This window comes from Mesocricetus auratus, unplaced genomic scaffold, assembly GCF_017639785.1.
Source record: "Mesocricetus auratus isolate SY011 unplaced genomic scaffold, BCM_Maur_2.0 Super-Scaffold_100045, whole genome shotgun sequence".
Classification (NCBI taxonomy): domain Eukaryota; kingdom Metazoa; phylum Chordata; class Mammalia; order Rodentia; family Cricetidae; genus Mesocricetus; species Mesocricetus auratus.
Window position 1 is genome coordinate 6,444,237 of NW_024429222.1, and position 27,141 is coordinate 6,471,377.

The 27,141-nt window shown below is 45.6% G+C and overlaps 1 protein-coding gene across 4 annotated transcripts in view; it reads right to left on the reverse strand.

Annotated features, from left to right (window-relative positions):
- Positions 1-23,350: 23,350 nt before the first annotated feature.
- The window catches only part of Rpgrip1l (RPGRIP1 like), a 92,875-nt gene continuing 89,084 nt past the window's right edge, over positions 23,351-27,141 (reverse strand). For all 4 annotated transcript variants that reach the window (XM_040735284.1, XM_040735282.1, XM_040735283.1 and 1 more), the window contains one exon: positions 23,351-26,158. In XM_040735284.1, coding sequence (XP_040591218.1) covers positions 26,046-26,158 — 113 coding nt within the window. In that variant the 3' untranslated portion in view covers positions 23,351-26,045. The remainder of the gene's footprint in view (positions 26,159-27,141) is intronic.

Here is a 27,141-nt window from a genome sequence, read left to right on the forward strand (position 1 = left end):
ACGGCAAGTGGGGGTGGGGCTGCTGAACAATCCTGTCTTCCATAATTTCCTGAATCCCAGCTAGCAGCCCAAAAGCACGCCACACTCCGACTCCCCAGAGACACGATTATTTAAATCTCCTGTCACCAGTCTGGGCTGCCCCAGCCAGCCTCTGCTGTGATGCTCCCAACGCCCCTCCCCATTCCAAGGAACACCACTTGCCACTCAGCCAGGTCTCTCTGGGGCTGAGCACTCAGGGCTCCTGAAGGTAGACTTCAGTTCAGACATGATGTGGCAGCCCAGGAGGTTGAGCCTTGCCGACAGGGGGCGTATCTGTCTCAGATGACTGGAAGCTCTCCTGCCCTCCTTGATCTGCAGATCTGTCAGGGGATGTTGGCAACACCAATACAAAACCCTAAGTGTGCAAAGCCCAGTGACCACGTATAGCATAGGTGACTGTATGCTCATTGTTCATACATGTTCTGTAGTAACTCTGTCTCACATGGAACAGGTAGATGGGAGAACATGCCTCTCCCAGGCCCGTGAAAAGGCCACACCATGTTTAGAAAGGTGTAGCTTAGCTTTGCTTGGTAGGATTTTCACAGGTTCTTTTTTTTTTTTTCCAAAGAACAGTTACTTATTTAGGAAAAAGCTAATTAGCATCTTATTTTTGGATACAGGCTGGCCTCACACTTGCCCAGGCTGGCCTTGAATCCATGGCCCTTCCGCTCCAGGCTAACTAGACTTCTGAGGGAAAGAAATGATTGAAGAGGACAGACATCTTGCTGATATGTGAGGTTGACTTCCACCTTCCCTTGTGTATATGAACCAAAGATCCTGTGTCTGCTGTCTCTACACTGTCTCTGTTTCTGATACACTCATGCTTAAGGTCTTTTTTCCCTACCTTTCTCCACCCATGTGGAAATGTTTTACCCCATAAGAGGAGTCCCCTCTGATGATGCTTGGGGTAGGTTCAGACTCAGCACTGTACCAGCTCTACAGTAGGCGCTAATTAAATGTTTGTTGAGCGAATGAAAGGACATGCAATCTTGGCATTTTAAAGGCTTGTATGCGTTCCATTGTTACAATAGAAAAACAAAGTGGTAAAAGGCTATTTAACTCAATTCATAACCAACAGTGGTTTAAAATAGAGATTCCAAGCCAATTCTGGCTAAAAGGGTTCTAGTATATTCTGAACAGCTGTTACTGTAGACACAGTCTGAATTAAATAACTTCCAGCACAGTCCATGTCTGCACTGAATAACTGCATCTAGAGGAAAACACTTTATTAGTGTTAATTGCAATGAGCGGGTGCTCCACCCCCAAGCTGCTCCTAGAGATTCCCAGCGGATGCTCCTTCCTCAGGCTGTAGATGGAGCCATAGCATCACAAAAGGCCATCAGAGTGCACACGCCGGGGTGCTGGGCTGTAAAAGACTGATGCTCGGCACGTCTCTGGCTGTAGTTTCTGAGTGTGAACAACCAGAACACTAAGTCGTTTCTGTGTTTTGTGCAGCCCACAGGGCCAGAGGGGAGACTGGGGGTGGTGGTGTTAGCCTTCATTTCCCCCCAGTCAGCACCCACTTGACCTCAGCAGACTTTTCTAGTCTCGGGAGAAGAGGCCTGAGAGTCCTGCACACTCTTTTAGCCTGTGGTAATAAAGAAGGTTTCTGGGACACAGTGTCTGGTCTGGTGGCAGAATATGTCAGGGCACCTAACCTCACAGTCCTGGGCTGTGCCTTCTCCTTGCCAGCAGGCCTTACACCCAAGCTGCTAGTGCCTGGGTATCTCCACAAAAGGCTTTCGGTGGTTGCTGGAGGCTGCCGGGAGCAGGCAGGCAGGCAGGCAGGCTGTTCTAAGGACCTATATTCCAGCAGCACTGGTCTGTCCAGCAGGCACTGGAAAGAACTTTCTTATGGAGAAAAGGGGAGACAGAGAGAGAAAGAGAAGGTAATGGAGGGGGAAACAGACAATTATCAAATGTTTCTTTTCGTGTTGAGCTTAGATGTAACAACATGCACTATGATATTATGTGTGTATAAAAATGTTTTAACAAAACTCATGATTTTATGTGTTAATCAAAAAAATATACAAAATTGGGTTTGGCTTAGTGGCAGAGTATATGCTTAGAACATTTCAAAGGCCTGAGTTCAGTCCCCAACACACACACACACACACACACACACACACACACACACACACACACACACACACACACACACGACATAGAGACAGAGAGAGGCAGAGAGAGAGAAGAGAGAAAGAGAGAGAGGTAGGGAGGAAGGGAGGGAGGGAGGGGGAAATGAGAAAAGGAGAAAGATCTTTAAAGAAAAATTGTGTGTGTGTGTGTGTGTGTGTGTGTGTGCTCGCGCGCGTGCACACTACAGATGTATTTTGATGATTCATGCAATGGCCACTCACAAATATTCTGGTCTCAGAATACCTTCACATCCTTCAAGAAGATAAATTTATTGAAAAACATAACTCAAGATTTGAGGAATCTGGAAGAAATATTTTCTAGTTACAAACGTTAGCAATGTAAAAGCGGAACACACATATCTGCAGAGACGCTGGGGGGAAGAAGAGGGTGTGTGACTGACTCCCCCCCGGCGATGCCCTCATTGTCTCTCCAACCTCTCTGGGCCCCGTGCACCAAATTCCTTAAGAAGAAGAAGATTTTGACCGTCCCCCAGGACTTCACCAGCATGCCCACACACATCAAACCACGGGGCGTTTTGGAATTTGGGTGTGCAGTGCCCCTGCTCAGCCTCAGATTTGCTCAGTATAGCTCTTTTGCCTCACATCTCTGCCTGTCTGTCCCCACTGGTAGTTCTGTCATACTAACATCAGGCGTGGGCTGTTCTGCGGTTTATCTGGGTTCAAAGCCTGTGATGTGCAGGGTTGCTCCCATTATCCTTGGCTCTTCTGCTTTGAAACAACAGAGATGGTTTGGTGGGACTCAGGAGGGCACTATCAGACACTAGGACAGGCTCTCCTCTCCCCACACCGGAAGAGCTTCCAGGGGATCACTTCAGACTGGGAAAGGTCTTCAGGCACTCAATGGGTGTTTGAGAGCATTTGCTGCCTTACCCTGCGTGGGGCTGGACTTTCTGGCCTTGACTGAGTTCTGGGCTTTGCTGAGTGCAGATCTGAGTCTTGGGTTCCAAACCTGTAGTGCGAGCTTGAGGTGTGAGGGGCAGGGTGCCGGGGTCCTAGTCCTTCTCTTTACTTTCCTTGACGGAGGGAGAAAGGCATCCAGTGTGGAGACTGGCCTTAGTTGTCTGAATTACGGTTTCTTTTCCTGTGATAAAGCAACTCGGGGAGGAGAGACTGTATTTCAGCTTATACTTCCCCATCACAGTCCATCACTGAGGGAAGTCAGGGTAGCAACTCAGACAGGAGCCTGGAGCCGGAGCTGATGCAGAGGCCGTGCAGGAGTATTGGACCTGGAGCAGGAGCTGATGCAGAGGCCGTGCAGGAGTATTGGACCTGGAGGCAGGAGCTGATGCAGAGGCCGTGGAGGAGTATTGGAACCTGGAGCAGGAGCTGATGCAGAGGCCGTGGAGGAGTATTGGACCTGGAGGCAGGAGCTGATGCAGAGGCCATGGAGGAGTATTGGACCTGGAGCAGGAGCTGATGCAGAGGCCGTGGAGGAGTATTGGACCTGGAGCAGGAGCTGATGCAGAGGCCATGGAGGAGTATTGAACCTGGAGCAGGAGCTGATGCAGAGGCCGTGGAGGATGCTGCTTCTCCTTGCTTGCTCAGCCTGCTTTCTTCTACATCCCAGGACCACTATCTGGCCAGCAGCAGCACCACCTAGAATGGCTGGGCTGGGCTCTCTGGATCACCAATTAAAAACCGCACTACAGACTTGCCTACAGGCTAATTTTTATCAACGTGTATTCTTCTCGCACATACTACGTCTCCGTCACAGTTTCCCCTCCCTTCACTCCTCCCAGTTTCCACCCCTGCCTCCCCTCTCCCCCAGATCAACTCCTCCTCAGTTTCCCTTAAAGAAATAAAAGACCAGGGTTCCCAGGGATATCCACTGAATATGGCCTAACAATACACAGTAAGACTGGCACAAACCCTGATAGCGTGTCTGGATGAGGCAACACGTAGGAGAAGAGTTCCAAGTGCAAGGCTAAAGAGTCAGAGACACCCCCCCCACTCCCACTGCTGGGTGTCCCACAGGAACACCAAACAAGGGAACCATACAGAAACGGGGGAGGAAGGATTGTAGGGGCCAGAGGGGTTGGGGACACCGTGAGGACATGGCCCACTGAATCAACCAAGCAGGGCTCATAGGGGGTCCCAGAGACTGAATCAACAGACGTGGACCATCCTGTATGGGTGTGCGCTAGGTCCTCTGCATACAGGTAAATCTTTTTTTTTTTTTTTTTTTGGTTTTTCGAGACAGGGTTTCTCTGTATTGTTTTGGAGGCTGTCGGTCCAGCCCAGCCTCGAACTCACAGAGATCCGCCTGCCTCTGCCTCCCAAGTGCTGGGATTAAAGGCGTGTGCCACCACCGCCCGGCACAGGTAAATCTTATGGAGGCATTTTCTGTGTTGAGAGACCCTCTTTCCAAATGCCTCCAGCGTGTGTCATGTTGACATAAAACTAGTGAGCACCATGAGCTTGCTTTCTTTTGAGTCAGTGCAGAAAAGCCTTCCTAGGCAGAGTGCGTTTTCCCCGCAAACACAAATGAAAGTTACTTGGGTACAGAGTGTTAATGGCTAAGAAGTGACTGGCCTTCAGTAAGATTCCAGAGGGGGTCATTCCATCCAGAGCAAACATGCTTGGTTATGACAAAGGGACAAAGCAAGGCTGGGGCTGAAAGGGTGGTGGGTGATTAGGCCTGGTTGCAGGAGGGAAACTCCCAGGGCAAGCTTCTTCCCTGGAGGGAAAGGGCCAGTCTGTTCATGGAGCACATGTTCTTCTCAAGCAAAACAGGCAAAGGGATTTTTAGCCTCAGAAGAGCAGGGCTAGAGCCTGGGGACAGGGCAAAAATGGGAAGGACAGGACAGAGGAGTGACCTGGAGCACTGTGCTGTGGACACTCCGGAGACTTGTGATCTGGCCCTTTTGCAGCTGAGCAGATTCTAGACTGAGAATCACCTGGACCTGGGGCCGGTCAGACACCCTGGGTCACAGAAGTCAAGAGAGGGGCGGAAAGCCCGGGGGGGAGGGGCATGGGATTTTGTTAGGAGATGAACCTGACCTTGGGTTGGACGAGAGGTCCTGTCTTCCATTTGGACAAGGGTCTCAGGATAGCTGCCTCTCAGCCACCTCCTCACACTTGAACCCAGGACCGGCCAGTGTGTTCCTGGTGTGTGCGCTCCACTGGAACCCACCACATCTGCGGCAGGGTTCCCAGAATGAGGGCTACCCGCCTAGATGTCTGCTGAGCTGAGCTGGGCTGTTCTGGGTCAGGGATGGGGAGGAGCTGGGCCCTTGGTCCTGGGGACTTGGCAGGCTAGCTAGCATCTCCTGGCGCTGGGCTGGGAGGTGGTGAAGCCAGTTGGCTTGTGAGCGTTGAGAAGCGTCCATCAGTCTACATCTCGGGGTCTGGCTGCTGCCTGGGAGGTGGGAGTGTTGCTGGAGGGGGCCCGGCAGTCCTCCTGGGGCCATGTGTGCAGGTTCTGGCTTTCTCAAGGCAGTGAAGATGCGAGACTAGAAGGGTAAGGCAGCGGGTGGACTGCAGAGCAGATCCCTCAGCCAAAGCAGGTTCCACGGTTCAGCTAGTCACCATTCCCGGGGGGAAAACAGTCCTTGCTTCTCTGTCAGCAGAGAAGCCAGCCTCGTGGACGCTGGGTCACAGTGGAGCCCACCCCTGGGGTTCACACAGAATACTCCCCCGCAGGGTTAGGCTCAAGGGTCTTCGAGGACTTTTGGAGTTATCTGTGAGGTCTTGGGAGGAAGTTCAAGGTCACGGAAGAGAGATAGGGGTGAAGAGCCCCCCACCCGCATCCCCAGTACCGTCTAACACTGCTCAGGTCTGAGGCATGTGCCAGCTGCCAACTCAGGGAATGTGAGGCTTCTAACCAACATGGTAACTGACTCTAGACACCCTTGTGCTGTTTGAACCCTATCCCCCGATCGCACCTGTGACCTAAACTAAACACAGGCCATGCACAATAGTATGGTCTGTGAAGATGGTGACGTTGCAGTATGCATAGGACCCCTGAGGCAGGACCAGGAGAGCTGACTAGGACATGCATTGCAGTGGGAGTAAAGGCATTAGTGCCTGTGGCCTAGCCAAGTCCGGAAACAACTGCTCCCCTCCGCCATCCTGAAGAGGCAACTCTTGGCAGGGTGGGATGAACATGGGAGTTTAGATCTCATGACTGCGCTGGGCTGGGACTAGAGTCAGCAAGTGAGACACTCCCTTGTGAGAATCAAGACAGATCATATTCTAACGCAAGATTTGAAACATACATAAATCTAATACAAAATCCACAATGAGTAAAACAGCAACAATTTAAATAAAGACAGAATTAGCGTGACTGACTTTTGCCTTAGGTTCTTATATAGCTGAACGATGCTGTGTCATAGAACCTATCTTTATAAAACAGAGAGAGAGAGAGAGAGAGAGAGAGAGAGAGAGAGAGAGAGAGAGAGTATCTGTGTGTTCCAGGCCAGCCTGTGCCACATAGAAAAACCCAGTCTCAAAAAAAAAAAAAAAAAAAAAAAAAAAAGAAGAAAAGAAGGAAGGAAAAGGAAGGAGGAAAGGAAGAGAAGAGCGGAGAGGAGCAGCAGAGGGGGAACCCCATGATTAAGTAAGTGGGGAAGGGCAGGGTGATGCTCCAGCAGCATAGCCCTGTGCTCAGAAAACACTACCCCAAACATGGCACTTTGGGTGAAGAGTGCTGAGCCTAAGGTGGTGCCACACCCTGTGTTAGTTTCTTTTGTGCTGCCATGACCATGACTATGACCATGACCATGACCATGAATATGACCATGACCATGACCATGACCATGAATATGACCATGACCATGACCATGAATATGACCATGACCATGACTATGACCATGACCATGATCCAAAGCAGAAGGAAGCCTTTATGTGGGGCTGATGGTTCCAAAGGAGCATCCGCAATGGTGGAGTCCCAGCAGTAGGTGGCCACATCGTCAACTGCATACACACACAGAGGGCCAGCTGAGGTGGGGCTAGGCCCACCCCGCATTGCATGCTCTCTGCTATGCCTGGCCACCTCTGCCTACTGGAACATTTCTCTTTTGATGCCACTGGGGATCGAGTGTTCGAATGCCCGAGCCTACTGGAACATTTCTCTCTTGAACCATCACAGACACCCAGGGCCTTGTCTCTGGATACTACTCCTCTCCAGGAGCAAAAGGCTTTCCCAAGGCATTCCTTACCAGGCTAGGGGAAGTTACCCTAGAACAATTAGCTACTGATTGCAGTGAAGCACTTTCCCCGGGCTCTACATTGACCAAGAAGGTCAAAGAGACTAAAAGTTGAACTCCACTTTTAGAGACTAAAGGTAGTCTGTTCCCTGAAAGTCATTTACTGCTCCTCCAAAATTGCCTATGGCCCACACTTCCGCTCCCCTAGGGGGCCTTTAAGCTGCAGCCATCAGGTGCTTTGTATGAGCCCATGATCTTTTATAATATACAAAACATCAGATTCCGAGTACTTCATAAAGGAGAGACACACACAGCCTGGGGGTTCTAGAGCATGAGGCCACTATCAGCCCTGTTCTGGTGAGGACCCCAGAGTGGGTGGCATCATGGCAGGAGAGGTCACACAGCGACAGGAAACCGAGAGTGATCACGGAGGAGCCAGCCTTGCTTTTTTTTTTTATAACAAGCCTCTCAGAACTGACCAAGCTTCCAGAAAACGTTAATTCCTTCCAAGGGGTGCCCTCCATGACTTAACACTACAGATCAAGCCATGCATCTTAAGGGTCCCACAAACTTCCAATTTGTTACAACAGGGAGCACAATTTGGGAGCATACTTAAACCATTTCTAAACCCTAGCACCTCTCTGTGCCTTTTATACGCATGCTCTTCTGTGTGTTCAGTAAAAGTTTGATTCTGGAACCTTTAGGCACTTAAGCATCGATTTTCAACCTGTGGGTGGCAACCCCTTTGGGGGGTTACAAATCCGATACTCTGCAATCAGATATTTACATTGTGATTGGTAACAGTAGCAAAATTACAGTTATGCAGTAGCAACAAAATAATATCATGGTTTGGGATCACCACACATGAGGAACTGTATTAAAAGGTCTCAACATCAGGAAGGTTGAGAACCACTGCTCTAAATCTAAAGGTTTAGAGGGTGGTGGGAAAGTTCTATGTACCTTTGGGATGCTTCCAGAGACCCCTTGAGTACCACGACTAAAAATAATAAAAAAGTGTCCCCGTAGAGGCTCAGCCCACGGACAGGCCCCATGATCACACATCACTGTATGCACTCAGGCTTTGAGGGACTCTGAGTGCAGATGCTGGGCACAGAGCCAGGGGGCCCACTGGTTCATTTGAGGTGGGGAGTTGGTTTGATTTTGTCTCAATAGGAAGTTTCTTTGGATCTTTCCCTGACTTCACTGCACATTTCAAAAACAACATTCCTTAACGCATAAGCCCTAAGACATCTAATGGGTCCACGCCCCTGTTAGGAGTGCTTCAGGCCCTGCTGTTCCTCCATGTAAAATCAGATGTTACCTCTCTCTACATAAACCCAAGTGGAAAGGCTTTCTTTCTTCTCCTTCTCATCGGTGACAACCAGGACAGGTGGCAGGAATATGCGATCCCCCGCTGAACAGTGGGTAAAAGTTCAGAGGAAAAACACTTAAGTTGTTACACATGTAACCAATGGTTCCTATTTACTGCCGGTGAGAAAAATGGAGAGCAAAGGCTTCAAGGGAGGCCCAGCAGGAATTACTGATCCCTTCTCTAAACAGGGCCGGCTTCTGGAAATGTATTTAGTTTAGTATCCTAGTCAACACCAGCGTCTCCCACTTTCTCCTTTTTTTTTTTTTTTTTTTTTTTTTTTTACGAGACAGGGTTTCTCTGTATTGTTTTGGAGGCTGCCGGTCCAGCCTGGCCTCGAACTCACAGAGATCCGCCTGCCTTTGCCTCCCGAGTCCTTATTAAAGCTAGTGTCAGACCATCATTTTCTGAAGCAACAAACCCCTAACTAGACCAGGATTTGAGGCTTGGGTCATACTCCTGCATTCTGAAAGGTATATAGCATCCTGGAGAGGGCTGCGATCTAGAGGTTGACTGATGTCAAGCACCGATCCTGACCTCTGAGCTGCCTTCGCTCCATTCTACTCCGAAGAAAATGAAGTCTTGCATCAAATGGTCGGCTGCTGGTGGGAATTGGTCATTTTTTAAGGGGTGTTTTGTAGGATGACTATCTTAGTTTTTTTTTCTGCTGCTGTGATAAAAATACCTGGACGAAAAGCAATGTAAAGAGAAAGGGTTCATTTTAGCACATCCTTCCAGGCTCCACCCCATCATGGCAGAGCAGTCAAGGCAGACAAGCCTGAAGCAGCTGCTCACATTCTCAGCCAGAAGTGGAGAGCAACGGGTCAGTGAGGCAGGCTAGACCCAGGGAAGTGGAGAGCAACGGGTCAGTGAGGCAGGCTAGACCCAGGGAAGTGGAGAGCAACGGGTCAGTGCAGGCAGGCTAGACCCGGTTTTCCTTCTCTATCCATACAGCTCAGGACCTCTGCCAGGGGCTGGGCTTGCCCATCTTCCTCTCACAACAACTGAATTAGTCAAGACCATCCCTTACAGATATTCTCAGAGGCTAACCTTAATCTAGACCATCTCTTACAGGTGTGCTCAGAGGCCTGGCTCCTAGTGACCGTGGACCAACACTCAAAACCCAGACACATCTTCCTCTCTTAAGTGCTGCATTAAAGGACAGTTTCATTAGCTGTCACTGCACAAAGTACAGGGCCACCACGGTCACTCCAAGTAACCAAGTACACTCCGAGGCTTGTTTCCCTCCAAGGCTGCCTTGCTAACCTTCATGTTGCACGTGTTTTAAATAAGTCAGCTTCATGCAGAGCGTTAGAAGGGTTCTGCCTCAACAAGAACCCTAGTTACAGATAAAACCTACCTGTGGTTGGTTTCAAGGTGAGGGAAGAGTGCAGATGATCTTTCTGTCTGAGGTCACCAGAGTTCCAAAACTGTTGACACGAGCGAGCATCGTGAATGTAGCAAATTGCATGCTCAGCGAGTTTCTCTTCTTGGTGTAACAAGCTTGCTTCTCTTGCTAAAGCAGCCAATAGGCAAGAAACAGCCCAGTCTGTATTTGTACAAGATTCTCCCACTCCAGAGACACAGCACAACCCTGGCCCAACTGCCAAGTCCTTCTCACCTTTTCATGTTGTCTGTAGAGCACGGTCCTCGAAGCCACCATCTTCATTAGATCAGCCTGCTTCCAGGACACCACCGCAGGGGCGTTGGGTGGTGGTGGCTGTTGATGGCTGACATTCCCCCAGGAGCAGGGGTGGAGAACATCATCATCAGATCCTCACCTGAGATTTCAGCCTCTCTTCCTAACCATCTGATGCGATTCTACCGTAGTTGGCCAGTCTCAGAGGTGCTGGTATAGGCTGGAAGTGCTTTGTGTGTCTGTGGGGAAGCGGCCATCTGTGTTGGTGAAGGCTTTCCAGAGTGCCCATTCTGGGACTCCCCCACACTCCTGCCAGTGACCCCTCACCCACACCGGATAAGCAGGCCTCTAAACTCATTGGTCTCTAGGGTGCAATCTTACTTTGCTTGTTGTTGAATGGACCATAGGAGGATGGAGTGGGCATTGTTTACATTTCTCCAGGAGAGGAATTCCTGTAACATTATTATTTCTTTGTTTTACTTTAAAAACCTTTGTTCCACAAATAATATATATTCACATTAGAATCAGAAGATGCAGATAAAGGAATAATTCATAATCCCAAGTAGCTAGTCCTGATATTTTGCAATATATATTTCTACCCTCCCGATAAGTATACATACTCTAGCCTCTTTTCTCATTTCCTTTCTCCTGTTTTTCCTTTTTTTTTTTTTTGATTCAGGGTAGCCCAGGCTAGCCACAGACTTGAGATCCTCCTACCTCTGGAAGAGCAGCCAGGGCTCTTAACCACTAAGCCATCTCTCCAGCGCCCTATAAAAATTTTGATCATGTGACTGAAAACTGTGTGTCCTTGTGACTTTACTTTATATTTTGATTCTGCTGAGCATCCGATATGTTTGGGTCTACCCTAGTCAATAACATTGTGTTCATTTTGTTGGGTCACTTAAATTCCAGTTTCCGTAAATGTTTTCCATACCCTTTACCCATTTTCCGGTGGGTTGGTCTTTCTTTTTATTATTTTCTCTAGGGACACTTTATGCATTAGGGAAATATGCTGTTTTTCCTGCTCTTAACAACTATTTTTCTGAGTTTTAATTTTTATTAATTTCGCCACAAAGAAACTTTCATTTTCATGCAGTCATATGTCCACCATCTGCATTTGTGCCCTGCTCAGAGAATCCCCTCCTGATGCTACAGGTAACTGCTTATTTCTTCACCGGTTTCTCTAGTTTACTTTCCTCAACATGTGAAGGATCCTATTCAGATTTCTCTAGATGCTTTTTCAGTATGCTCAACACTGTTGCTGAGCAGTCTATTTTTCTCCACAAATTTGGCATGTCACGTTTGGTGTACCGCCTGCTGGTATGCACAAACCTGGATCATTAACATTTACATTCTTTAAACAAACACCATTTAAACATAATGTTGTATTTTAATATGGTAGTCTATTTTATTATTGTAAGTGTGTGTGTGTGTGTGTGTGTGTGTGTGTGTTCATGAGTGCAGGCGCCTGAAGAGGACAGAGGCATCAGAAGCCCCTGGAGCTGGAGTTACAATCAATTGTGAACTGTTTAGCATGGGTGCTGGGACTTAAACTCGGGTACTGGGACTTAAACTCAGGTCCTGTGGAAGAGCACCCTGCTTTTAACTACTGAGTCGTCCTTCCAGCCACTGTGGTATTCAATTTCGTTTGCCACTATTTTCCTTAGGATTTTTGGTTCAATATGCATATATTAGATTATATGGCAGATCTTTTATGTATGTGTACACAGTACTTCTTGTGCGTGCTTGCTATGTTTCTTGCAAAAAAAAAAAGAAAGAAAGAAAAAGAAATACCTGGCGAACGATAACTTAAGGGTAGAAGGACTTTTGGGCTCACAGTTTGAGGGTCTAATCTGTCATGTTGGGGGAGTCACGGTTGCAGGGGCTTCCTTGTCACACACATTGCATGTGTAGTCAGGAAGCAGGGTGATGAGCGCTTGTGCTGAACTTAGTTTTGCTCTTTTTATCCAGCCTGGACCCCTGGCTAATGGGATGGTGGGCCTAAACGAGGCGGTCTTCACGTCAAGGAAATCCCTCGCAGACACGGCTGGCAGAAGCTAACCCGACCCAGCCCTTCACAGGTGTCCTGGAGAGGCATCCTCTAGATGATTCCAGTTCTGTCAGGATGGCCACTCATATTAACCATTTCCCTGGGTTTGCAGTTCTAGGAGTTGTTTGTTTCACTCGGCGGCTCTTGAAGTTTCCTCCTTTTCTGGCACACCTTCAGTCACACTGAAAGTCTCTCAATTTTGAAGGGCTCTTTAGAATCCCCACTAAAACGGTGTTGCTTTATTGAAAAAGGTTGACAGTAAATTTGTCGTCTGTGAAACTTGATCTTTTAAACTTTTCATCTCTACTAGACTATTTGGGTAAGGGGATTTTTCTAGAAAATTAGACATTTGCACATACATCTGCTCAGGATTCCCCAGACACTGGCCCACCCACACTGTCATGCTTAGTGTGTACTCACGATGTCTTCTTGTAAAGATTAATCTGTTTAGATAATTGTTTCAAAGAATTTTAGTTGTCAGTACAGCTTGGGTTTTAATTGAATTAATTTCTGCTTTTATCCACATCCTACTTTATTACATTTGCTTTTTATTCCTTTTCTTGCTTTTGAGATGGGTGTTTACCTTGTTTCCTGTCACAAGTTCAGCCTAGTGTTTATAAATACGAAGCCCGGTGTTTTCTTCCGGACTTTGCTTTAATTGCATCTTAAAAATTCTGATAGGCAGCACTTGTAAACAATTATTCTTAAAAAAAGGTGAAATTTTAATTTACATCTCCCTTTTGAAGAGTTGCTTGACATTGAAAAAAAATACTAGTATTGACTAATTTGAAAATAAACTGGAATCAAAATCCCTGTCCACATTAGTAATGGGGACAAAAAAGACCCTGGGACAAGCACTGAAAACATGCTGAAGGGCAGGTCCCCTCCTGCAGAGAGCTCATGTTGGAAGAAGCGGTGCACACGCCGAGTTTCCAGTCAAACACCTACAAAGCCTTGTCAGTTCAAATGTCACACTAGCAGCATGACTGGGTCACTAGGAGAAGGTTCCGTGCACAGTAACAGAGAGGGAAGTGACAGCAAGGACAGGCATTGCCCTGCATGTCCTGTGTCTTTTATTCTTTTAGTTAGCATACAAATAATGGGTCGCATTATGACATTTTCACACACATGTATCACGTACGGTGTTCACATTCCGTCCCCCTAAGTCTTGTCTCCATTCCCCACTCGCTGATCCTCTTCCTCCTCCCAAATAGTCCTCTGCAATGTAAATGTTACATCACACACACACACACACACACACACACACACACACACGATGGTTTCCAATTCTCATTATTTTCCTGCAAATGACATAATTTCATCCCTTATGGCTAAATAAAATTCCATTGGGTGGAAATATACTACATCGTCTTAAATTAAAAACAATTACTGTTGTGTTTTGCTTGCGTGCTGGCGAGTTCTTTGCCAACTTGACACAGGCTAGAGCCATTCGAGAGGAAGGAACCTCATTTTAGGCTCTGACTGGGCTATAGGCAGGCCTCTAGGGAGGGCATTTTCTGAGTTCGTGGTTGCACATCAGCTCCAGCCTCCAGGTTCCTGCCCTGTTTGAGTCCCTGCTGTTTTCTCCCTCAGTTGCTATGACTCAGCCTGTGTACACCAAATGAATGCCTTCCTTCCCCCTCAAGTTGCTTTTGGTCACGGTGTATCATTGCAGCAGCAGTGATCGTGAGACAGCTTGCATGCATGTCTGAAAACTGTGTACTTGCCTGGCGCCTCTCAGATCCTTTGGAACTGGAGTCACAGTTGTGAGCTGCCAGGTGCTGGAAAGCAAACCTTAATTGGTCCTCTGGAAGAGCAGTTATAGTTTCTCTGTATCTCCACCATATTTCTTTATCTGTGGAGAGGTATCTAGGCTGCTTCCATTTCTTGGTTGTTATAAACATGGCTGTACAACTGTCTCTGTGGTGTGTTGTCTTAGAGTCTTCTGGGTCTCTACCCAAGGTCTATGCAGTGCGTAATATGATAGTTGCATTTCCCGTTTAGCAAGGAACTCTTGCACTCATTTCTGGAATGGCTAAACCAGCTTACACCCCTGCCCCCGGGCTGTAGAAGACCCCGTATCTCCACTTTTTTGCAGCATTTTTTTTCTTTTAAGAATGTTAAGATTTTTTCAAATAGTTGCCTTTTTTATTTTTTTGAAAACTAAGTGTGTGTTCAATTTGTTTGCCTACTGTTACTAAATAAATGATTGCTTCTTTTGGAATTTAACTTTTGGCATTCTTTTTTTTTTTTTTTTTTTACGAGACAGGGTTTCTCTGTATTGTTTTGGAGGCTGTCGGTCCAGCCCGGCCTCGAACTCACAGAGATCCACCTGCCTCTGCCTCCCGAGTGCTGGGATTAAAGGCGTGTGCCACCACTGCCCGGCTAACTTTTGACATTCTTTACATATCCTAGATATTGATCCCCCGTCAGATATGTGGTCAACAAAGATTTTTTATTTCTATTATGTAGGCTGTTGCATCACTCTGCTGACTGCTTCCTTGTTACAGAGAAGCCTTTGGCCTTTTGATCTCATGCAATTCATTTGTCAATTTTTAGGGCTATTTCTTATGCCATTGGAGTTCTTTAATGGAAAGTCCTCGCCTACATCTTCAAGGGTTTTGTTTGTTTTTCTTTAGCAGCTTCACTGCTCCAGCTCTGACATCTTGACTTTCCCTCGTGAAGAGAGAAAGGGATCTGTTTTTCTTCTTGTGTGGAAATCCAGTCTCCCAGCATCACTTGTGGATGAGGCTACCTTTTCCTCAATGGTTTTTGTTTGTTTTTTTTAAACTTGTCAAAATGATATGGCATTAGTTGTGTGGGTTTATTCCTGCTCTTTATTCTATTCTATTGGTTCACACTTCTTTTTTTACTACTGCCATGCTGTTTTTGTTACTATAGCTCTACAGCATAACTTGAGGTCAGGTATTGCAGGGTAAGCTTCTCTTGCTGCTTTGGCTATTTAGGGTCACTTTTATTTCCATGAGCTGTTCAATAATTTTAAAACGTTTGGGTGGAAAAACACTCTTAACTTTAAAAATGTATTTCTGGTTTTATTGAATTGTGATAAGGATTTTTTTATTTCATTACTTCTTGGTAGAACTTATTAGACTTTTCTAGATATTGCACACATGGCCAATTAACACGAATATCCCCAAGTACTTACAAAAAGGACACTTTCTCTTTTATAAGGCCCAAGAGTTCAATATGTATTTATAAGGTCTACTTAAGCATTACAGCATTTACGTTATTGTCCCCCCCTCCCCCTCCTCCCCTCCTCCTTACATGCCCTATCTTGAACAGGACCTGGCCACCTCCTCTAATTGATGTGTGTCCCCTGGTTTCTCCTCAGTCCTGTAGTTATGCTCCATGAAGGCTGCTGCTGTTGAGTTGTGGTCCTTAGAGATCTGTTAGGCACCCACTGATAGGAATATCCATGGAGTTTGTCCTGTGAGACATCAAGCGCTTCTTCATCAGCATCTGCCTGGAAATTCTGCCATCCTTTAGTTCAGTCGTCGTCCTATAGAAATGTCTCTTCACAGTGAAGAGCTGACTTCTGCAGAGCGAGTCAAGCTGAAAATGTGTTTCTTAAATGTGCTGAGACGATTTAAGTTCATTACTATCAGTCAAAGCTGGGTCTCTGGTCCTGTCGTTAGCATATATTTACTGTGCATATTCCATTGATCACCTTCCACTCTTTAGTCTCTGCTAAAATAATTTTTGCAAGTGGATGTCAGCTGGAGATGGCGTCTTGGTTAGGGATAGGAACTCGTGTCTGCTCCCCTCTCTCAGTCCTGGGACCCTGTTTTGGCTCGAACCTGTGCAGGCCCTGTATATGCCGCCACAGTGTCTATGAGTTCATCTGTGCAACTGTCTGGAAGACTCTGTTTCCTTGGATTCATCCATTCCCCTTGCCCCCCATCCCTCTGTCCCCCCACAATCTTTCCATCTCCCCTTCAGCACAGCTACTGAGCTCTGAGGGAGGGGTTTGATGAAAATATCCCATTCAGGACTGATGCCCCACAGTCTCTCACTCTGCACATTGTCTAGTTGTGGGTCTCTCTGTTAGTTCCCATGAAGATGATACTCTGATGATGGCTAAGACACCGATCTATAGTTACAGAAGAATGTTGTTAGGAGCAATTTCATTGCTGTTTCTTTAGCAGAGCAATAGTATTTGGTTTTACCCTAGGCCAACAGCATATCTAGTCTCATGTTCTTGGTCACCAGGCAGTGTCAGGCATGGGTTCCATCTAACTGCATTAAATGTAACCAGAGTGGTTGGTTATTCCCACAATGTCTTTGCCACTACTGCATCAGTGTGTCATGCAGACAGGTCACCGTTTTAGATGCCAGGGTTTGTAGTTGGGTTAGTAGTTACCTTTCTCTTCTACAGTTGCAGAGTACATTTTGGTGCCATGATCACTAGTCAGTAAGCTGTGATTGGTTCTTATGTGAGGTTCATGACTGATGGAAGTAGAAGCTATGTTGTGACTGGCTGAATTATACTCTGAACACTAGCCTGGCATTTCTAGCTAGCTTAGCAAGCCGTTTTTCAGTCATCTGCTAGCCTGGAGGCTTCTTTCCTGCACACTGGTTAACCACCCTCCTCCCTGCCCCAATTCAGGACCTTCTCCTGAAAGGTCTTTTGCCTACTGTCTTCTACTGTGGTCTTTAAGACTGGGGAGGTGGGCTAAACTAGTTGTAAGAGCAGTAGACAATAATCCGGGGTTTTTAGTCTGACAGCAGCAGCAGCAGTGGGTAGGTTGCTGAATTGTCCAATAGAGGTATCAGGAGCTGAGAGTCCCAGGTCAGAGCTGTAACACTGAGGTAACTGAGCTCCAGAGAGCCCCATCCCTGTAGCTCTTACTGGGAGCCAGCAGAATTCCAGGAGCAATGGAGGGAAGAATCTACAAAAAGCTAGGGACGGTTGAAGTACTGAAATGATCAAAGATGGTAGAGGAACTGGGAGGCTGCAAAGAGCTGAAGGTGGGAGCTGAGACTCCACGGGATGCCAGCTCTGATCCGTCACAAGAGTTCCAAGGGAACAGAGGTGGTGGTCCTGATACCCAAGGAATGGAAACTGGCTGCTGCTGGCACTTTAAACCCTATACCACGAGCCTTACTTGAGGCCCTTGCACAAGAACTCTCTGCTTTGAAGCTTCTGGTTCGGGCTTAGAGGCATAAGACTCTGGGTTGGCAGGCCCAGCCTTTGAACCTCTGGACTCAGGGTCATCAACAGTAAGGGGACTGCCCTTTTTCCTGTCTGTGGTTTCCAGCTGTTTGTAGCACTTCTGGTGATTTAACTGAGGAGTTGTCTCTCTAGTCTCGGTGCTGTCCTCTGAGCATGTGTCTTTTTATCTCTACCTGCTTTTAAGACTTTTTCCTTTGGTCTTTCAATTTTTCTACAATGTATCATAAACATTTTTGTGTGTTTAAGAATCCTAGACATACAGGACTAAATAATTTAAAAAAGTTTAACATTACATTAAATGTGGGAACACCAGACCTTGAGCAGAGACCCACTTCCCCTTCTGCCTGGGAGTAGGCAGCTGTAAGACAATGTTTAGTAAAAACATGTTTACTAAAAAACGATACAATGCCCGGGGCAATAAGTTCCTGGAAAAGGCCTGCCCACAGAAACTGCCCTGACCTCGACCTTGTCCAAAGACTAACCGCACCTTCAGACCCACCCACATCCACCTCTGGGGTCAGAGCAGAACCAGCCAGGGTAGAGGAGAGAGCAGAAGCTTCTCTGGTGGGAGCCTTTCTTAGAAAGTTTTCTTGAGCCTTTTTGGGGCCTGCTTAAAGTTTTCTTTACATCATTGAACAAGTCTCTGTGTTGTCAATCCCCGACACGTTCTCAGACACAGGCCGCGCAGCAGACGTGACAATTAAAGCAGTTATTTTGTGTGTGTGTGTCAGAAGATACTTTGCAGGGGTTGTTTTTCTCCTTCCACCATTATTAGAAATGATTTGAGAATACAGAGGGTCACTTGTAGAGTGTTGCTTCTGACAGGGACAGGTGGTAGTTCTCACAATCTGAGAATTCTTAGTTCATTCAGGGATGGGAGAATGAGAATAAGGCTGCAGGCTGGACAGTCTGCTTCCCAGTAACTGTTGTCTTGATTTAGTTTTTCAGACTCCTGACTCAGCTTGTGGAAGACTTACTTGGGTCTCACGTCCAATACCTACTCTCTCCCTTCAAGACCCAGAGGTCTATGAAGGTTCTGTGTGGCCTCTCATCTTCATGTTCAAGCTGGCAGGTGCCTCTGAGGGGAGAGTAACCCCAGTGCTAGGCTTGTCCTCCAGGCCTGCACCAGGCTGGACCATGCAGTATGCCAGCCCAGGTAGCCGGATGGCATTCTGACATTTTCAAATTATGTCCGCTTGTTCTCAACAGAGGGTGACTCTGACCATCAGATTCACTGGGTAGAACACCATCCTGCTGAAGAGGGTTCACTCTCAAACCACAGGCTCTTCAGTTTTAGCACTGAAATGTTAGAAACAGGGTTGGACTTCAAAAACATGGTTTAAAAATGATGTGCAAAGAAGCAAGCTGTATAAACAATGTCTGCAGTCTGACACATATGTAAACAAAAAGCAAACAATTCTATACATATTTTGTGGGCAAATGTGTGTGTTTACATACGAATGGTGAATTGGTGGTGGGAAGCAGGTCTGGATTACCGGTGGTTCAGAGCAGGAGACTTCACCCATCTGTACTCTGACTTCTAATGAACATATGGGCGTGTGGAGCTTGTGCTATTTTAAAATTCTTATTCATTAAAAAAATAAAGGAAACAAGCATGCCCAGATTTGGGCGACTACTTCTGGTTGATAGGATGACAGGCAGTTGCTGTTTCTTTTGTCCCCTTCAACTTAGTGATGTTCAACTGACAGCCGCTGAGGTTTCATCCTCATCTTGAATTCTTATTGAAGATGGATGCAGGATTCCCTCTCTGTTCTGGATTTTCTTGGACCAGCTGAGACCCTTCCTGATAGAGAGGAGTTTGGGTGAACTCAAGTTTCTTAGCTCAACATTGCCCTCTTCTGATGCTTCTGCGCTGTTTAATTTCTTTAGGAAATGTCCACTTTTTATTGATTTAATTGTATGCATTGTGTTTCTTGGGAAACCAGTTGGTTCTCTTTTATTTCACTATATATCTCCAAGGAGTATCTCCCGCTTCCAAAATGGCCTTCTTCCTGCTGCATCTGTTCCTGCACTCTCTGTTTCTTCCTTTTCTTTAAGAGCTAATGGTCTCACTTTGCCAAGTGAGTTCTACTGCTGCTGTGGAAAAACTTCTGAGGTAAAATTCATTTTGACTCACAGCTGAGGTTTCAGCATTGATCACTGGGCCCTATCGTTCTGAGTCTGTGGTGGAGAACATCATGGTAAAGAGAATGTGGCCGGCAGGGCGGACATCCAGGAAGCAGAGAGGGGGAGGGGCTAGGCTCACCGTCTCCTTCCAGAGCACACCAATGACCCAACCTCTTCTTACCAGACTCCACCCCCTTCTAATAGCAACCCAGGCTGGACGACCACACTTTTAAGACTTTAGCCTCTAGGGCACATTCTAGACTCTTCAGTGCAATACCACACCTCACCACCAGCTCCAACACTCTGTCGCTCAGGTTGGTTGGTCCCTCTCCTCTGCTGCCATTGTCTGTCTGTGTTCTTCCACCACTCGAATCCTGTCAGACCCTGTTATGTGCAACCCATGCCTGGCCAGCAGTGGGTTCTGGGCTGGCATTTACTTGTTTCCTCACTTATGCATAAAAATGTACTTGGATTATCTTTTTCCTCACTCCATTGCAGGAATGGATTATTTCTTGTCCCGTTAGAATCCCAAACAATAACACAGTTTTTTTTTTCCAGCTGAAAATGAATACATGCATTTTAACTTTTAGAAAGGTTTGCTATCTGCTTCTAATTTCATTGCCTTTTGCTTAGAGTAGTGTCGTCTGAAGATCCTTCGGAAACTGAGATTTCCTTTGTGGTTGAGTGTGCTATTGATTTCCCTTTGAATGTTCTATGTGTGTTCTATGTCTGTCTGAGCTTAGAGATCATGCTAAACAGATCTAGACTTTCCCCCCATCTCTGATCTGCTGTGTCTGTGGGTTAAAACCTAGGACTGAAATTACTGCAGCACTTAACACACTGGCTGCTGGGAGTACTTTGGGGCTAAGTTCCTTGGTGCACACATGCTGGCTTGCACATATCCTTGGCCCACTGTTCCCTTTAACAGTGCAAAATCTTTGTCTTTTGTTTCCACTATGAATTCTCATAGTCTGATATGAAAACAGTTAAGCTCCCCTAATGTTTACAGATTCAGTATGTTTGTCTGTCATGTGTTTGATACCCTCTGTCTTTCTTGTTTGGGTCAGAGGGAAGTCTACCTAATATCTTGGTTGTGTGAATAGGATCTTAAGTTTTCCTCCACAATTTTTCTTATTCCCTTGCTGTTAGTAACATGTGAACCTATGACAAAGCATATATGTACCAATGACAGCTTGATTTTGGTCAAACGTTTCCTTAGACATTTATAAAGTTTCCTGACCAGGGCTGCCTGGGTGCCGCCGGAGCACCTGCCTTGGTGACCTAAAGCTCCGGTTTAAAAATCAGTTCCAGAAGGGCTGTGGTACCCTGCCATGTGCATGAAGACCGGCCTGAGCCATGTATGTTGGCATGTACTGTCATCCAGCTACTTGGGAAGTTGAGGCAGGAAGGCTTCGAATTCAAGCCAGGAATGCAGCATTGGTCCGATAGCAGCCCCCAGCCACAGTGCCATACAATAGAGCATTTTGAGAGGGCCCTGAACTGCCACAGGTGCTGGTGTCCAAAGCATGGTGAATGGCAAGCAAAGGCAGAGAGGGATCAGTGGAAAAGGTGCTCTGCCTTTCCAAGTATGTGCACAGTGAGATGGTCTAGAAAACCAAGGCCAAGCTGTCAGCCAATGAAACAGGCAGGCAGACATGGGGGTGTTTGGTTGAATAGAGGTATGAACCAAGTAGGTAATAGAAAGATAAGAGTTAAGGTACTAATTTAAAAATAGAAAAGAAAATAGAGGCTGCAGAGACGTCTCAGTGGTTAAAAGCACCTGCTGTTCTAGATGACCTGATTTGGTTCCCAGCACCCACATGGCAGCTCACAACTTCCCTTAACTCTAGCTCCAGCAGATCTAGCAACTTCTCCTGGCCTCTACAGACACCCGGTTCACATACACTTACCCCATAATGACAAACACATACACATAATTAAAAAAATCAATTTTTAAACTCCAACAAGAACAAATGGTGTTTAGTGAACAGAGAAATGGTGCTATAGTAATGAGAATGTGATTTTCTGGAGAGTGCAGGAACAAAAGGAGGCACACATTTCGGAGGGGAAGCCACATTCTGTCTGACAGTGCCAGACTTGGCTCCAGAGCACATGCCATACCTGAATGTTATCTGGAAAACAAAGGGGTGCAGGGCTTGATGGTGCATGCCTGCCTTTGCCTTTAATCCCAGCACTTGGTAGCTGAAGGCAGGTAGACCTCCATGAATTTGAGGCCAGCCTGCTTTGTATACTGCTTTCCAGGCTACAAAGTGAGATCCTGTTTTTTTTTTTTTTTTTTTTTTTTTAAGAAAACACTCCGGAATCCAGTTGCAGAGAGGGAGGAGTGATGAGCAAAGGGGTCAAGACCAGGCTGGAGAAACCCACAGAAACAGCTGACCTGAACAAGGGGGAGCTCATGGACCTCAGACTGATAGCTGGGAAACCAGCATAGGACTGTTCCAGACCCCCTGGAACTTGGATGTCAGTGTGGAGGTCTGGTTAATCTATGGGGCCTCTGGTAGTGGATCAGTGTTTATCCCTAGTATATGAATGCACTTTGGGAGCCCAATCCACATAGAGGGATACTCTCTCAGCCTAGACACACGGGAGAGGGTCTAGGCCCTGCTCCAAATGATATGAGAGACTTTGAAGATCCCCCATGGAAGGCCTCACCCTCCCTGGGGAGCAGAAAGGGAATGGGACAGGGGGCTGGTGGGGGCAGGGGAGGAGAGAAGGGAGAGGGAACTGGGACTGACATGTAAAAGAAGCTTGTTTCTAATTTAAATTTAAAAAAAGGAGGGGGGGAGACAGATAAAGAAAACAGAGGCCAGGACAAAGGGAGCCATACCTAGTATGGGCTGGGCTTCCAGGAGTTGAACTGTGAGGTGCTGTCTACTGGTAACACTTTGAGACAAAAGTGAAAAATTCTACCTTGCCAGAAGAAAGAGGATGTTTTCTAATTCTGTATTCTTAGCTTTAAAATGTTTGTTTCTAGTACTTTGATATTTTCTGGTTGACCTAGAGGCTGTTTTTGTTTGGAACAAAAGGATGTAAAACTGTGCTTGCTCCCACTCATGGATTTAATTAGGCATGGTGCCCAATCTATAATAAATCATGGTTTTGGTTTCTCTTTGTTAAGGGAGTCAGAGGCCTTTAGGCATGGGTCACTTACTAGAATGCATTCTTACCTTTGGGACTACCTATCATCCCAATAGTGTCAATCACTTGATCATTTTACAACCCAAAGCCTCTTCCTTGGTTGTTTTGTGCTATACAAAGATCATATTTTATTCCCATATTTGTTCACAGACAAGAGTCACATTTTGCTATTTTGTACATAAGGAAACTATCTAAACACAGCAACAGTGCCAGCTTGACTAAAAAAAGTTATTTTCCATATCCACAAAAATGTTAATCAGATTCTTGTTAGAACATGTGTAAGAACTGGTTTTCATTGTCACAGCTCTTGATGTCAGATTGCTAAAATAATTTATGTTTTGTTGTGGGAACACTGGTGCACGCAGAGCCTCCCAAATCACATGACTGCGTCTCAGCCCACACTTCTTCCTGACACATAGAAATTATTTGTGTTTTGTGGTAACAAATGAATGGCAGGAACAGCAGAATTTCAATGCAGCCATTCTTTATTTGATTAAACATAGTCTCTATTTATTCTTAAAAAAACTAATTTAAGTTAAATGGCAACAAACCATGATAATTCAGAAAACATGTTGAAACCGAGAGTGAGGAGAAATGTTCTCTACGTAAACCACACTGTAAACCATAAAACTTATTTTTGTCAACTGCTTCTCAGGACAGTGGCTGGGAATTTGACATTTCTACTACAGTAGGCAAAAAACCATGTACAATGCCATCTCCCACACGCCACATCACATCTCTATTTATATTTCCAAACTGAAAGCATCACAGCTCCCAGAGTGCTGAGTGAACTGCGAAAGTTCTTCTCCAGGGCTGTCTGTGTTCCTGGTAGGCCCGGCCCCCTAGCCATCCTTCACAGAGCAAGCCTGGCTCATGGAGGTGAACTTTTCAACGAACCCTGGCTAACATATGACTAGACAAAGATGCCATGGACCTGTATGAGGGCATCCATTCCACTTCCCCACCAGACCTCTTTAGTAGCCCTTGCATGTGAATGAGTGCTGGGAACATCTGCAGGGTCTGAAGTTGAGAATTTTAAGAGCAGTCTGACTAAAACCCTATAATTGCACTTGAGGTATAGATTCTACTATATAGCTGACTCACTTGTAGATGTTTTCTGATTAAAACTTCCCTGTCTCTACTTAAAGATGCTAAGAAGTCAGCACCATCCCATTTTCCTCCTGGCAGAAAATGTTATTTAGCTTGGGATATAACATTTTAAAACAATAATGCATGCCCCCTGGGAGAATACCACAATAAATGTCTCAAAAACCGCTCAGCTAATCCCAGGGTATAATCTGGCTGTTTTAAATTACTGCAGGGAATAGCATGGCCTTAATGACACTGTAGCTGCACAAAGCCAAAGAAAGCTAGAAGGGGAGGCCAAAAAGATGAGCTCAGAGCCAGCTAAAGTGACAACAAACATGTGGTTGTTTACTAGGATTGGAGAGGTTCTGTCTGCAGATGTCTGTGGTCACTGGAAGGTTCCAGAGGAATGAGTTGTTATGAAGATCTGCAGAGTCTGATGAGAGCAAGATTCCTTTTGGAGATGGCAGGCCTGAGGACAGGGGTGCCTCATGGTACAGACACAATTTATATAATTCTGTGGTCACATCATACTCTACTGGTCCCACAAAGTGTGCCAACAAATTAATATCGTATGGATGTCATTTCAAAGCCTCCCAAGGAGGAGTCATCACTGAAGCCGTTAGAGCACAGATGGTTCAACTATACACTGATATTCATACTTGCATTTTTGCATTATAGCTGCTTTTTCCCCTGTTGAACTGTAATGAATTGTCTCATAATCTATTCCATCTTCCTGCCATTAGCAGGCTTTGAATGTTCACAAATAGGAGCAAAGAACTCATTTTCCAGGGCTTTAATCACACAAAGAGGGAATGCCTAATTCTCTAAATGAAATGGTCTGTGATCACTGAAGCAGAGATTTAATATAGCACGGCAAATTAGGTAGATTTTAATAAATTACTTATCTCCCTGAATACTTTACATATGCTTAAGAAGGAATAGCCTGTTTGCAAACAGTGAAAACCCACAGCCTATAAAAATCCTTTGAAGAAAACGACAAATAAAAAAGTAAATTAAAAAATGAAATGCATTATATCTCAGACCCCCAGAGACAATTCCTTTGCAGCACTGATTCACAGCTCCATTAAAAATATCAATTAAACCCTTCAGCAAGACTGTGTAAAAGCTAGAAATTAACTTTTGGAGCTGCTTTTTGAGGGTCTGCATATCCAGATACATCCTAGCATTGTATAAGCTTGATGTAAGTTTAAAAAATGATAAAGAGGGTCTCCTTTCATGTCTAACTGAACATTTTAGAATTTGAGTCACACTTTAATTTTTTCTATGTAATAACTTTAGTTTGTAAAGTATGAATTTCATGTATGTATGTATGTATGTATCTATCTTTGTATGAGTACAATCTTGGGTCCCATATCAGCATTACATACACACTGATACCTTATAACCTGGAATGACTACAATGTTTAGAAAACCAACAAAACTGGGAGTAATTTACTAAGTTGGTACCACATCACCTTTATATTTAATTGATAGAAACTGCATGCATCAAGGAAAATGCATACTGAGCTTTAATGTGCATAAAGTGGATATTAGCATTTTAAAGAGGAAGATTAACACATTAATCCAAGTAATTTTCATATATTGCTTCTAATAAAATCTTCACAGTATCAAAGTCTTAATGAGGCTAATCAGAGGCTTTCCATTTAGTGGGATGATTAGAGATAACATAAAAAGTATTTCTTTTTCATTGGTTTCCTAAGATTTAGGCTTTTCCTTATGAAAAATAATAATGAGACCTCTCCCCGTTCTTTGTAAGAAATGTTGCAAATGTAAATAGCTATTTCATTCTATCATGTTGATATAAATTATTGAGAAGGTAGCCTACTGAGGAGAACTGAAATCCTAAGGGGGGGCAGTTATGGGGAAGAGGGAATAGAAAAATAAACAAATAAAAACTATACAAAACTTCAACATTCATGCCTAAACCCGAGCACCCCCCCTCAGCTCCCCATGAATTATAGATTACATACACCAGAGTGATTACTCAAAATCTCTTCCTGCAGCTTTCATGTGGGCATTTTCTCAGAAGTGGGGTGCCTCTGCAAGTTTCTTTCAAGCCTCCAAGTCTTCTCTGTGTTGCTTGTAGACAGACCGTAGGGCATGGAGTGCTTCCACAGTCACCTTCAGTTTGCCAATGCTGCCTCCGTCTGCTCGGGCATCAAGCACTGAGGAGAAGGTAGCAGCAAGGTCAATGACGTTCGACAGTATTCTTGGCTAGGCTAGTTCACACAGCTTTGAGAAGAACACAGTTGTATGATAGCATTACATGTGTGAAGACACACATTTTACATGTAATCTTGAAGCTTACCAAGTGAAAGGCTATAGCTATTCATACATGGTCAAAATTTCTTCTAACATACTGTGTGAACAACAAACTTCAGACCCCCAAGCCACTGAGTGAATGTGGGCTTCCTTACGAGCACTGTCAGTGATGCCCCAAAGGCAGACCACGTAAGTCCTGAGGCTTCTTTGAACTCAGCCTGGTGTAACGCTGGCTCAGTCCCCAGATCCCATCACCTGGAGAGACATTTCCTAGGGATCTAAGGTCAAGATTCTGGAGTTGTGAGTTTGTTAGTGCTTATGGGTCTTGTAGTTTCTTGTTACTTCTCTGAACTTTAACGATGGGGGTGGATTGAGTGTTCCTCCAGCCTCAGCCTCGTGAAACTCAATGACCACTCCTAGTTGCGTGTGTGTTACTTTAAAGAACCGTTGTGAGGAAGCCTTCAAAGGAAGCATGGTAGGCATGTGGGTGGAGAAAGCAGCCACTGAATGTGCAGTGGCCCAGTGGTACCTAATTTATCCTCCGGAGCTTTCATCTTTTCTTGCAGACCCCTCACTTGCATATGACACAGAACAAGGTATTAAAATGCTACTAGGGCCAGTGCCTGCCATCCGACTGGCTTCTTCAACATGGTCCTAACAGCTAGGTGTCAGCGGAGTATGACCCCTGTGGCCTCACAGGAGAGGGTGGGTCACTAAGCAGAGCTGACTGTAACAGATTGATTTTGTTGATTTCTGTTAGACTCTCAGGGAGTTTATTAAGGTTACATGAACACTTTAATCCTCTATCTTTTGCTCTGTGGCAAACAAAGTGTAACTAGCTGCCACCAAGGCAGATGTGCACACTTTATGGATGCTTCTAAACATG